Source organism: Struthio camelus, chromosome 9, assembly GCF_040807025.1.
Source record: "Struthio camelus isolate bStrCam1 chromosome 9, bStrCam1.hap1, whole genome shotgun sequence".
In the NCBI taxonomy this organism is placed as follows: domain Eukaryota; kingdom Metazoa; phylum Chordata; class Aves; order Struthioniformes; family Struthionidae; genus Struthio; species Struthio camelus.
The window spans coordinates 9,477,707-9,491,475 of NC_090950.1; the positions used below are offsets into that span (position 1 = coordinate 9,477,707).

The 13,769-nt window shown below is 37.9% G+C and overlaps 1 protein-coding gene across 14 annotated transcripts in view; it reads right to left on the minus strand.

Annotated features, from left to right (window-relative positions):
• PIK3CB (phosphatidylinositol-4,5-bisphosphate 3-kinase catalytic subunit beta) overlaps positions 1 to 13,769 on the minus strand; it is a 108,302-nt gene continuing 94,533 nt past the window's right edge. For all 14 annotated transcript variants that reach the window (XM_068954576.1, XM_068954570.1, XM_068954572.1 and 11 more), the window contains 6 exons: positions 13,593 to 13,671; positions 5,960 to 6,127; positions 5,457 to 5,580; positions 4,008 to 4,153; positions 2,350 to 2,482; positions 1 to 1,536 (listed from right to left, as the gene is read on the minus strand). In XM_068954576.1, coding sequence (XP_068810677.1) covers positions 1,399 to 1,536; positions 2,350 to 2,482; positions 4,008 to 4,153; positions 5,457 to 5,580; positions 5,960 to 6,127; positions 13,593 to 13,671 — 788 coding nt within the window. In that variant the 3' untranslated portion in view covers positions 1 to 1,398. The remainder of the gene's footprint in view (positions 1,537 to 2,349; positions 2,483 to 4,007; positions 4,154 to 5,456; positions 5,581 to 5,959; positions 6,128 to 13,592; positions 13,672 to 13,769) is intronic.

The following is a 13,769-nucleotide window of genomic DNA, read 5'->3' on the forward strand; positions in this document are numbered from 1 at the left end:
TGAACAAAGTAAAACCACCTTTAATTAAATTCCTACATAAAACAAAATTTCTATGTAAAACAACTGTTTAAGTCAGAAGGTAAATATATATGTTTAATTCTCTTTCAAATGTCAACAAGAATTGAGAGCTACCAGTGTTCTTTGGAGAACAAGCAGTAGTTAAAGTCTATCTTGCTGATGTTCAGAAACAGTATGTTACATCTTTTAACCAGCAGTTCCTATTGCACGAAACAAATTTGCTCTCCATTTAAGCACCTAAAGGCCTGGTACCTCACCAAATAAATTAAAATAAATCCAGTTTCTTCAGCAACCATCTTAAACACAGATATCTTTGCAAGGTAATATTGCTGCAAATTTTAATAAATACAAAAAGAAAAGTTTAATGACTTCTCATTGGTGTCTTACGGATTGATCTTTTATCAGAAACACTCACTTCCCAAACACTTCCATTTTTTGGTACATATGCTCTAATAATCACTATGTGTAATATATTTACGTAAAATTTTGCATATTTATAAGTCAGTAGATCTGCATGGCACAACTAATCTGAGACACAAATTCTAACATAAGGCTTTAAGGAACTCCTCGGTGAACACGAAATGGATCTGCCTCTTACAGGAGTTGACAACAAAGCCCCAGGGGTTGAATAGGAAACCATTTTCTAGCAGGGATTTTCAGATACGTTTGGAATTGGCCTAACTTTCCTCTTACTAAAGGACCTTTTGTGCACGTGTTTGATGTCAGGGGAACAAAACTGTGCAACCCTGAATACTTGGACACTGCATTCTTTTCAAAGACTTCCCCCCCCCCCCCCCCAATCTTACAAACATCTGTCTACTCTTCTTTCGGCAGCAGTATAAGACATTAAGCAGCTCCCTGTAGTACAACGATACTGTGGTTGCTATTTACAGTAGAATTAATGCATCTGTGCCAGTATGGCAGAATTCATATGAAAAATACACACAATATGGTCATTTTTAGCTAGATTAGCATCTCAAAAAATTTTTACTCCTTTTGCGTCCCGATTTTGAAACAAAAAACAGTTCTTTCAGAGGTCTTCAGACCTCCTGAATGTGTTAGAGTATATTACCCTAACATATAAAAACAAATATTTACACCTCCTTAAAGTACCAAAGAATTTTAAAAAATGCCTAGTAGCTCTCAGCGTGCAAAGTCAGCAGGAACTGATTATCCAGGATGTTTACTATCTGCATGGAAAGTCTTGGGATCAAGCAGTCAGAAGCAGAGTGCAAAAGAATCAGGAATTATTTCAGGTCATTTCTTTTTGTTGTTGTTTTGTTTTCTTATTTAAAATAAGTTTTGTTGGTCCAGACTACAGATCCCTTTTAAAAACACTTATCAAGGCAACATTCAGATTAATGCAACTCCAAAAATCTTCTAGGATCTGTAGTCTTTTCGAACAGTGTGGGCCATCCAATTCACTTTAGTAGTCCAACTTTCCCGGAGTGCTTCATCAAACTTTTGCTTAAATTGTTTTAGTGCTTCTTCCTCACTCTTCCCTAAGGCAAGAGAGTCCTAAGACAGTAAGAAAACAAGTACTGTTAGGAATTTTAAAACCATAGTTATGTCCCCCTTCACATTTTAACACAGATCACATTCTGTATTTTTCCATTTTTCCCTATTATTCATTTATCAATACATTAATGATATTTTCAGAGTTTAAAAATAAAACTAAAGAGGAAAGCAGATGAATCAAAAGTTATTTTGAAAATGTTGTCTAGTCTCTAGCTTAGCATTCACTGAAAATACCAAAAGAATTACTGATGAACATGCTAGTAGTCTGCAGTTCAGCAGCCAATAACGATGAGCAACGCTACACGTACAGATGATAACTCATCTGACTAAGACCATCTAAAGATGGCCCCTGGCAAAATTTTGCGTGTGTTCATCAAGTTGCAACATCATATCCCGTTCTTTTTGTCTAAAAATCTCACTAGATCTTTCCCTTGGCACTAAGCTGTCAATCCCTCGATTACTTTTTATGACCTATTTTTGGACCTGAATTAAGCAAATCATTTTCTTCTTTACAGTTCTACGCTCCTGCACTAAGCTGTGAAGTCAAACGCCCCTAAACTGACTGCACGTAAGGTGCAGGGACATTGAACTCATTACAGAATGGTCGAGAGGAACAAACATTCAGAGCTTCCTTTGATACCTAGCACAAAGTACAGACTTGGTTCGATACTGCTGAAAAAGAAAGCTTTGAGAACTATATGGAAATCCTGGAAGAACTGGCCTAGGAAAACAATTAACATTTATTTCTCTTTGAATCAGAACTCACATTCTGGAAAACCGCATGTCCTGCTGAGCTATAAATCTTATTTTTACCTTGAGATACTGGATGTCCTTGACAGACGTTAGCTCTGGAAGCCCTGCAGTTAACATCAGTGCAAAGAGTGTAATAAATAAGTTCCCATGTTTTCGCAGAATCAAGTATGCGTCTTCACAACATTGGCGGAACCTTTATACGCAACCACAAAACACATACAATTAATACAACGCATGAGAACCTACACGACTGACATAAACATATCCAACAATTTCCAAATATTGTTATCTGGCCTAAAACACATAGCGTAGAAACATCACAATAGGAAGGACAACTTGTAACTGTAGGAAAAAGTAGCCCAGAAGCGCCTAAAGAACCTCCACTGCATTACCACAAAATGTCCTATACTTCTCTAACAAGCCCTTAAAACATTGGTAGAAAAGCTTTAAGAAATACACTGTTCTCCAGGAAGCGCAAAACATGCTAAAGGTAATATGCCTGCCTCTCCTAATTTGTTAGGTAAAATGCCCTGATGATCCAACATGTTGGACCTATAACGGGGGGGGGGCAGGGAAAACACTCTTTAATAGTCTCTGCTAATCCAACCTACTTTCTTACTCACATGCTCAAAACTGAACCAACACTGCCAAACCATGCAGACACTTGAGAACTTGCTCAATGTCTCTGAAATATGTCACCGCATTCTCCCAATGTGTAATCCGTACATTTCCACAAAAAACTGAAGACCTCCTCAGACCAAGAAATCAAGTTATACTTCAAAGAAAAATAGTTTCTCTTCTGAACCCATTTTTCAGATGAAGGTAGAATCCCATCGCCATTTAAAATGTTCCCTATTCTACAGCTCTTGCAAGAGCAGAGTCATCTAACTTGACTTCATGTTTTTAAAAGAAGCTAGAGGTTGATTTGTTTACTCTCCAGGAAAGGAATGAGTCTCTGGCAGTTGTCTTCCAGTCTACCTAGACATACATTACAAACACATTTATAGCTTCTTTTCCCAGAAGTAGCCATAAGACTTGACAAGCTATACCTAAAAACTTAATCTCACGTCTTTATCAACAAATTCTTCCTGGGAAGACTGATAGCAAAGTGAAGGCAAAACATCCAGAATGACTCTCCCATCAACTGACAAGAATGGTAGAGAAGGGGGGGAACCAAACTATGATAAGTAGGACCACAGAGGGTAGCGTTCCCTCATTACATATCTTTGTCTTCTGTTGTAGCTATCTCCCTCAAGTGGGGAAGGGGCATGCAGAAGTCTTGGATTATGAACGCATGCTCGTATATTCCTAAACAATTAGGGTCATGATTCATTAGCATATTGAACATGCATTGATGGGTAGAAAGAACAGCAGGGAACCTGTTGTTTACGTCCAGTGCTTCATCTTACTTGAACAATAGCCTGCCTTAAGGTTTAAAAAAAAAAAAAAAAAGGGGGGGGGGGGGGAGGATCTGCTATTTCCTATCAGAGGAGATAAAAAAGGAACTGTATCTTTCCACTGCAGGGCTGCAGTTTGATGTATGAAGGCATTTGTATGTCTGTTCTGTCTCAGGTAGGGAAGTAAAAAGTATTATAAACACGCGACCACACTTGACACATATAGAAGCCAGCAACTAAACCCAGAGAGGTCACTGGCTATGCTGGAAATAATCAAAGATCTCCTCAGCTACAAAAGGAAAAAATTAAAATAACACTCACCGACCAAATTTCTCGGTGTTCCCCGTTTTTCCTTGTTGAATGACATGAATGAAATCATAGGTAAGAATGAAAGGTACCCGTTCCCTTTTAATTCCAAACTTGGACTTGAAGTTTCCAAGAATATGCCCAAAATCTATATGAAAGAGCTAAAAAGTAGAAGTGAAAATTAATTTCTCAAGTGAAATACTTCCCTTTTCTAATATCTGTAAAAGTTTCCGTTATCAACAACAGTTAATTCATAATGCTGCTCTCCGTAACCTCCAGCCTGTGGTTTCAGCAGGTGGTTGCATAAGATGCAACTCTTGGAGAGTATTTAGTTTCATCACGTTTCAAGATTTATTTAAAAAAGTCAGTGACAACATCCAGGCTTTTATGAGCAACTATTGCTACAAAGCAACACGGAAAAGATTATCGCAGCTTCAAACTTCTGACGTCTCCCAATGGACATCACATAGGTAACGTCAGATAGAAAAAACGAACCCGCTATAGAGCTCCTGAGGCTCAACGTCATAGCATCCAAAGGCTTCCTACAAAGTCAGGAGCAAAGCTAGTAGGAATTTATGTTAATCTCAAGGAATCTGTGACAGCTCTCTCATTTCAGACTGAAAGAGAAAGGCATATTAACTTTTTTTTTTGCAGTAGATAAAAACTTAACTGACAAAAAAAGAACAGTGTCATGGATAAGAACATCGCAAATAAATCTATAAAATTCTCACTTTTATAACCTTGTCAGGCAGCATTTTATAGGCAGAATAATGTCACTAAAATCTGACAAAATAAAGTAGAAAGAAACAATTAAACAGGAAATATATTACCTCAGTCCTAGGTTTTGAGACCTAGAGTCACAAAGTTATATCGTTACTGAGTTAGTTGCCCATTTAAAATTTTTGCAGTGCTGGCTGGGCTGTACAGCCTAACTTCAGGAGAACTAGACCATTCAAAACCACAATTCATGTAAAGGCTGATCTCTTTCAAGATCTCTGAGACCAGACTATGACTTTTACCTAATTAATCTGAACATTAACAGGCCTTTTAGGTATTCTGAAACAATAAGTTTTACAGAACAGTCTCACTTGTCTAACAGCCTAAGCTTTAACAGTCTAATAATAATAATAAATTGATTATAAATAATAATATCAAGTCTAATATAAATAATATATAGTATATTATAGTATATATAGTACAATAGAAATAATGGAAAGTCTAGTAACAGTTTAACATAAATAAAAGTTTAAGTCTAAGCTATAATAGTCTAAGCTCTAACTGCTTATGAAACATGCATTTGTTGCTCTTTTCACTGGTCACCTGGATTTCAGTCTTCTATTTATTGAGAACGGAAGAGAATTTTAAGGGAAGTCTGTTCAAACTAATATTTTTAATTTAATTTTACTGAGACTCTAAAGAAATTAAGATAATGTAGTTATTTTTACCTACTAATAGGATTTTTACCTGACCATTTTTTCTGACCATGATGTTGTCACTGTGTCTGTCACCAATCCCCAGTACGTAAGTAGCTACACAGTAGCCAGCACAAGACAGAGTAAATTCTTCAATGGCTCGATCCAAGTCATCTCTAAAAATACAAAGACAAGTAATTGGTGCATGATATTGGTTATTCATCTTGTGCCTTTAGACAAAAAAAAAAGACTGTTGCTTGCTTAAACTAGAAGCCCATTAGGATGATGTAAAATTAAAAATATTTGAGAGAAAATAATACAAGAAAATAGCTATGGAGAATGGCAGATGTGCAAACGTTATTAGAGACAACAGCACCAAGACATGAGACTCATTTATTTTTCTAGAGCTCTCCAGCCTTTGGGGCTGGGTCATTGTTTGAATGCCAAGGACAATCTGGATCTGAGCAAGACTTTGCCAGAAGAGCCACACATGCCTCAGTCACCAAGGAATTTTGTAGCTTACAGTATAGATGAGAAAAGTATTGTAGAAATTACCCCAAATTGTATTCCTTCAGCCAGTTTAAGAGAGCATCTTTGTTGAAGGCAGCAGCAGCAGCAACATTGCTACTATTTAACTGAATGTCAGCAATGGTTTCTGAACTAGAGACAGCCTCAATTAGGCCAGAGTGATCTCCAGTTGCTAAACAACCATACGGCAATATCCTGAAACAAAACAAAGATTAATGTTAAAAACAAAAATAATAAGCATTGATTCTTTCGTATATCAACACTGTGAGGGCTCAACGTTCATGTTAATTTGAACGCTAAACTCAAAAGCTGGCACACAGGTATTGCTTGCAAACGTAGAACACAAGCAATTAATTGAAAAAAAATTTTTGATGCTATTAACATATTTAAAAAGAAATTTTGAGCAACAATTATTTTTCCCTTTTACCTGTAATGAGGTGGGAAAGGCTACAGAGGGAGCTATTTCTTTTCATTTGTTAATTTACTGGCTAACTGGACAATAAAGTTTCATTCGTGTTCATTCTAGATAGTAGGTTATCTGTGTAAATGGAAAGCAGGCTCTTTTATGTTTTCTCCTATTTCAATGAAAAATGCTAGAAAATCCTTTTTAAGCATTTAACACACAGTATTTAAGTATGTAACACCTAAAAATAATATCTTCTAACACTAAATAACTTTAAACATAGAAGCCTAATGAAGAACAGGAATGTATCTTGACCGATTTATAAGAATTTTCCTGTGCGTTTATACGCTATGCCTAGTTAAAAAAAAAAAAATTCTTTCCTTATTTTAAGGCAATTATATTGTAAACAAGGAAAGACAGATAAACAGCAAGGAGAGATTCATCTATATAGATAAGCATATTTTTCCAAAGGAGTTCTTTCACTTTTTGAAGAGTAAAACCATCATACTTCCAAAAAAACCAAAAAACCCACTGAGCCTCCTCACAGTATCTCACTCCAGATGCCTAAAATGCAAAATGGAACAGAAACTTCGATGCAATGTCAATATATACAATGGAAACTTAAAGCAAACTCTTTCAAGGCACTGCCCAGAAGGTGAGGTCTCCGCACTCGCACGAGGCAGGTCAGGTCAAGAACATTCTCTCGGTTCTGTTTGTGGATCCACGTGTAAAGAAACGGATGCCCATGCAAACCTGACTGTGGGGTATGAGCTACAGGCTGCCATGAAATAACCTACAGGCCCTAGAAAAAATGCGTAGGGCGAAGTAAATTTATACGTGTATATAGATAGCTATGAAGAGAAAGCACAACTGACAACAGCTTCAGCAGCATTCCTGTATTTAACAGATATTAATTTTGATTGCTGCCCCTTCACTGACACAGTCCATTATCCCAAGCCCTATGGAAAAAATCCAAATGACATTAAAGAGAACTTTTTAACATAACAGCTGTTAGAAAACTAAACATTTTCTCAACAGTGGTGAAACCGTATTTCTTTAACGCACAACTGGAGTGGTTTAAGTACTAATAAACATATAGTTGGAGATCCTTTTCCACCGACAGCAAAGTGAACTGAAAACTGGATTCAAAAAGAAGTGCAGATCTGGATCCTTCTTTCTGTTTGTTCTCATCTATTTCCCAATTAAAAATCCCAACTCTCTAGGCCAAAGGGTTCTCACCATGGACAGAAGAGCATCTGTAACAGCCCGCCAGCATTCACGCTCCAAGGAAGCACTGCCCATCCTTATCACGACATGACAAACGTAAGCCAAGTATTGCCAGGTTAAAGTGCATGCTGGCCCTCTTCCACGGCATTTCAACCCACCCTGCTTGCAGCTTAACTGGGCACACGTCCAACAACTTCCCCTTCAAAAGCAAGCAATGATGAAAGCCTTCAGCCCCTTGAGGACTGTGTGCTTACAACTAAAGGAAAAAACATCCTTGTCAGAGAGACAGTTTGACAGGAGTCAAGTTAGGGACAAACCCTCAGGGCCCTTTCCATCTCATCCTGGTCTTTCTGACTTCAACATCTGTCACTGGGATACGTTCCCTGCTTTTTAATGCCACTGGCAGACCACTGACAGACCAATACACCGATCCTGGGCAGGATATAAAGTTTTTCTTTCTTCACTGTATTCTTCTCAAACATCATAAAGAATCTTTTCCCTCCCTTTAATACTGATCCTTATTTCAGGATTTTAATTCTCTAAGGCAGTGTCTTTCCAAATACAATGCTTTATCAACACATTCTCTGTAATTTCCAGTCGAGCAATTTCAAAATAAAAAAGATTCCTTAGACCTGTAACAAAGGTATTTTCAAATGTTTTTGTAAACTCATTTCATTCACACAGACCCCAACATCAGACTTCACACATACTAAGGAGAAAAATGAAAATTCAATACAGATGGGCAACGAAATTAAAAAGCAGTTTGGAGGAACTCCCTCTACCTGTTCCAAAAGTAACTGAGTACGGAATACTTTTACAACAGTTTACCACGGTAAACATCACTTGACATAGATCAAATTCCTCAAACTTATTTTTTTTTGTTGCTCTGTTACTTTACCAATTTATCCTTCAGCACAACTGCAATAAAGCTAAAGCAACGCAAGTACCTTTTGGTGCAAGGTTTACTCTCATAAGAGCTGCAACACCACAGAGCCCACAGAAGAGCATGCTTGGGAAAACAGATGGTATGCTCCTCTGCTGCGATATATTCCCAATATTTAAAATTTCCTCATAAAAATAATGGAAAGTTTTGTCATCTATTACAATTATGTGCACACATGATTTCAGGCTTTTAATTTTTTCAAGCAAAAGTAACTTGAAGTTGTGACTCTTGAGAGGACTTAATTCTCTGAAAGTCTCGTTCTGCCACTCTGCAGATGCAATCTCTATATAAGTACCGCTTAACTGAGTAACTTTGTTCCATGACTGCCCATATTTAAAGTTAAAAAAACAACTAAAGTATACAAAGAACTAAGTTCAGTTCCACATTGTTGCTAATTTCTTAGGCCAACTACTTCCTGCTGAATTTTAGAGTAACAGTTTGTCCTAGAAATGAACAGGTAGGTCGGTTTTTTGATTGTTTTTTAAAGTACTGGGATTAATAAAGCAATGTGGGTTTTGTGGTTTTATAACTCCTCTCTGGTAATTGACTGACCGACGTCTAAGATGACCTGAATTCTGACTCAGACTTCCTCCAGCGTCAGCGCAGTGTTGGTAGACTCTGCCATCTGATGGATGCGTCTGTACTGATAAGCAGATGCAGCCTGCATCTGAAATTTATTCAGTTATGCACTCTACAGCCCTGATCCAGTGAGAGCTCAGGATGAAGGACCTACTGGAGCATGCTCTTGCTCCCTCCTGCACACAATCACTTCTCTGATATGAGCCCTGGTCTCGTTCCAATATCCAGCCAGAACGTGCACGCAGGAATCTACACAACAGAACACACCACGCGTGAAAGAGGTCAACTTATTCACGAGACAAATTAGTTGACCACTGAAAAAAAAAAAAAATTTCCTCCCTCCCTCTTAGGCTTTGCAGAGCTCAAGAACAATACATACTTAGTGCCACTGGCAATACTGTGCTGGCTTTAGGATCCTAACAGAAGACAAACTGGGCTAAGGTTTCATTTAAAATTACTACCAAAAAACCAGCTGTGGACTGTAGTGCAGTTATAAGGAAACTGATCCTATCCCAGACTCCCCGAGGGCAGCATATTAGTTCCTATTTGATCCATGCTTCATAGAAGCGGCAAAATCTACTGCAGCAAGATATTCCTGATCGGAGTAACTTCTCAGAGAAGAGGCTGAGACAAACAGCAAGTGTTTCTCCTCTTACAGCAGTGAAACAAGTTAGAAGTCCTGCTTCTACGGAATGGGGTTATCAAACACTCTGTAGGAGAGAAAAGTTGAAAGGCAGAGAACCCATTATGCATCCACAAAAGGAAAAAAGGGAAACAACAGCTTCAGCAAAATCCAAGCCTCAAAGGATGGTCCATGGCAAGAAGACAAGACTCTGCTCTTTGGAATGGATAGGTGAAGTTGTATTTTTCAGGAAAACAGAACTATCTGACACTACTGTTTCTCCTGACACTGATGTCTCTTTCCCAAGCAAAGAGAAGCAAGGCAGCAAGCTCAGACTAATGAACAGTGCAACTCAGCTGCAGCAGCTCAGAGCTTTTGGAGTCAATTCTTCTTTAGATGCATGTAGACTGCAAACTTGGATTAGAGACCCCAGTCTTATCCCTCCTAGCTGCATCCTTACACTTCAGGTGCTGGGAAGTGCTTTTTGCCCAACTCTCTTGCCAATATGGACTATTTCAGAGCCATTCCTTGGCAACTGCCTGGTTGCTATCTCTTTGACAGATGCAGAACTGTAGTCCTGCCTCAATCCCCGAGTTTTATTTTACAATCATAACTAAGAAAAGATGAATGAAAGGAAGATGCTCCCAGTTAAGTAAGGAAATAAAAGAGGCCAGTTATAGAAGTTCAGTTCTCATTAGGAACTGCCTCTTTCTCCTTTTTTGTGCTTGAGAGAGTTTAAGGAAAATCCTTGGACACAATAGGGTTTCCTTTGCTAAGTTTTAAAAAAAAAAAAAAAAAAAAAAAAAAAGCAAAGCATTAGTCAGGGAAAGTATACGTAATGACTTCCAAACATCATTCTTGTTTGCCAGGCACAGTGTGTGGGCCTGGCTGGAACCACAAACTCTGCTTTTGGGAAGGCAGCAACCAAAAAAATGCCTCATCTGGGATTCCATGGCTGCCAGAGGTTGTCCTTGCCCCTAACTGCTGGATCGGTCTTTGCACAGTCTATTTATAATGATATAAATTATTTAAGTTCCCTCAGTGTTCAACTTTACTGCAACTAAGCACACACTCAGCTACCTCCTAGCAAATGTACACTTCCAGAAGCAATTTATTATTCACATTCTTACTACATTCCATACTTCAATAAAAGGAATCTTTCTGCAAGTAGCATTTTTTCCTGATGGATAACCAGTTTATAATTTTACTTATCTGCGTGGGCTGATGTTATGTGCCTTGTGAAACTAACACTATTATGCTTCAACAACCAAATTTGAAAAGATAAGTTCCAAGAATCCAACTGAAACGTCTCAAAAAACATTTAAATGAGTACTGCTAGCCTTATAAATAGTAGTTTAAAATCACAAAGCGCAAAGGATTAGAGCTCTGTGTTTCGCAGGCACACAAGACGGACTTTATAGCCTATAAATGGTTGATTAAAAAACGTGACGTTCAGTATCTTCTTTAGAACTATATTTCTAAAGAGATATTAGAACTTGAGAGTTCTATTAGCTAAAAATTGTGCGTGGATTTGGCTAGAAAAGCTCCCTCCTTAGTAGAGGTGGGTATTACAGTGTTGAACAATGAAGTTAAGTAGTATGAAGATAAGAAAGCTGTTTTGCAAGAGACTTTGGAACACAGAAAGCTATTTCTACCTGAAAAGTGTTTTCTGATATCCAAGTAGTGTTTTATCGAGGAAAGAATGCTAAGTGGGACTTCAAGATATACACTGAAGATGCTCACATTGACTGTAGGTCTTTTGCTGTAAACAGAAATATGAGGAATACTCAAAGGAAAAAGAAAAAGCAGCTATTACAAGAAGTAGTTGAGTTCACTGCTATTTGCGTAACTGATTAAAAAATGATTAGCTTACATGGGAGAACACATAGTTCTAGAAGCTTAACAAAGGAAATAATAAACAAATGAAAATCTCACAGCCTTCCTCATTATTATCTAACAAGTTCACAAATACTGGAAATTACCATGCTTGCAATACCTTGGAAAAGTTAGCCACTTCATTTTGAAAGAACTGGTTTTGCAGAAGAAGCAGCACAAATGAGAAGATTCTTACTGAGCTGAGTACTTCTGCCTTAAGACAATACTTAAACGATGAGTTTCCATCCTCACACAACCTGCTCTGAGGAAGCAGAAATGGAAGAAACCACCCCCCCCCATATGTATCACTTCAATACCATAAAAGTCTCTTAAGTACTAAATACGCTAGGAAATCGTACTTATTCTCCACTGACTTTATAACGGCTGGTTGAGAAATACATTCATTTGACTGGAATCTAAAAGCACAATTTGAAGACTGTCACAAACATGCACCTATTTGACCAAGTCAAATTTCAGCAGTGATGAAAAAGGTAAAAAGCTAAGAATTACTAGAAAAGGAAAAGAAAATATAGTTATGCTAATATAGAAGCATGGAATACAGAAACCTGCAGTAATTAAAGAAATTATCAGGTGGCAGGCATATTTTGGGAGGTGGAGATAAAAACCTTGCCGAAGTCAAGGTAAGGACATCTGCTACTCTTCCCCTCCCTCAAACCCAGTCATTTTATCCTAGAAGGCAATCAGGCTAGTCAGGCATGATATACCCTTGGTAAATCCATGCTGACTATTCCTGACCATCATAATCTCCTTCATAAAGCCTCTTGCTGCAGCAGCCGCCCTAGAACAGGAGCATAAACAGCTCTCTCTCCTCCTCTTCCAAGCCCCTCGCTTTCATAAAGCCTTTATGTATTTAATATGTAGAAGACTGACATTCCTCTGTTAAATTTTGTTAGAAATAGATAGCAAGCATAAAATTTATTTAAATAGGAACACATTCATTTGTGGCCATGGCTGCACAAACCTTTTTTTTTTTTTTTTTAAACAAAAAAAAGATGAAAGGAAAAAAAAAAAAAGAAGAATCTGATTGTCTGGGTCTTCCACAAATCTGGTAATTCTCAATCTGGCACTGACATTCTATGATAACGAATCTCAAATCTCCCAGTCCTAGCCTAGTTCCAGTCTCAGTATCTCCCCCTCCCCCCCCCAAACTTACCAATACTTAAAACTACCTAATTTCTTGAGAGGTTTTTGCCTGTTATAACTACCTGTCAGGGAATCTCGATCTAACTTTTGGGCAGTAGCACTCAGTCACCAAACAGACTTTTTTTTTTTTTTTTTTTTTAATTAACACAAAGACCTCTTCACTGGCTGGCAGATGTGTTATGTTTGCACCTCATCTGCATATGTGTATTAGAACTTAAGAAGGGTTGTAATTCCCTTGATCGCTAAGCGAATCCCCACCTATGTTTATGGTAGAAAATCAAAGGCAGTTAGTAGATAAGTTTGCTACATGAGGAGTTTATAAAAACACCTCATTTTGGAAAGGTCACTCACAATAACAACAAAAGTCATAAAGCCTGCCTGCTGGACCCTTAAGTCAGGGATTATTTCTTTACCTCATAAAAGGCTTTTTATCTGGTGGACTTTCAAAGGATGAAAACAGTATACTAAAAAGAACAGTGCAGTTTATAATCAACACGGCAACTTACACGCGCTATTAAGAGATATGGTGCACCAGGACAAACATCCTGTTTGTATGACAAATAAAAACCCTAATGTTTCACTTCACATCTTCCACTATTTCTTTCCAAGGCTAAATTATTTTGTAATGTGGGCCATTTGGAGAATGCACTGAAAAGAGAAGCCATCTGACTAGTTACGGTGACTGTTTTCTATAGCCTGTTTACCTTGGCTATGACAACTGAAAACTTCAGGCATTGTTATAGAAGTTTAGAAAGGGGAAAGCTAGGAAGAGATTTAAAAACAGAAAAGCTTTACTGGTAGAAGTGGACTCTTCATTCAAATAAACCCACCCTGAAGAGAACCTTACCGGAGATCCAGACCGGCTTCTTTCCAAAGTACATCCATCAAACGCAGTATTTGGAGCGTCAACATGTCCTGCCGGAGATCTGTAACGGAAAGTCGAAAATGCTACTTCAATTTCTGATCGTATTGTAGACAAACTGCCTACTGTATCTAAGGCTTTGGGAAACAGCTATCTAAAATC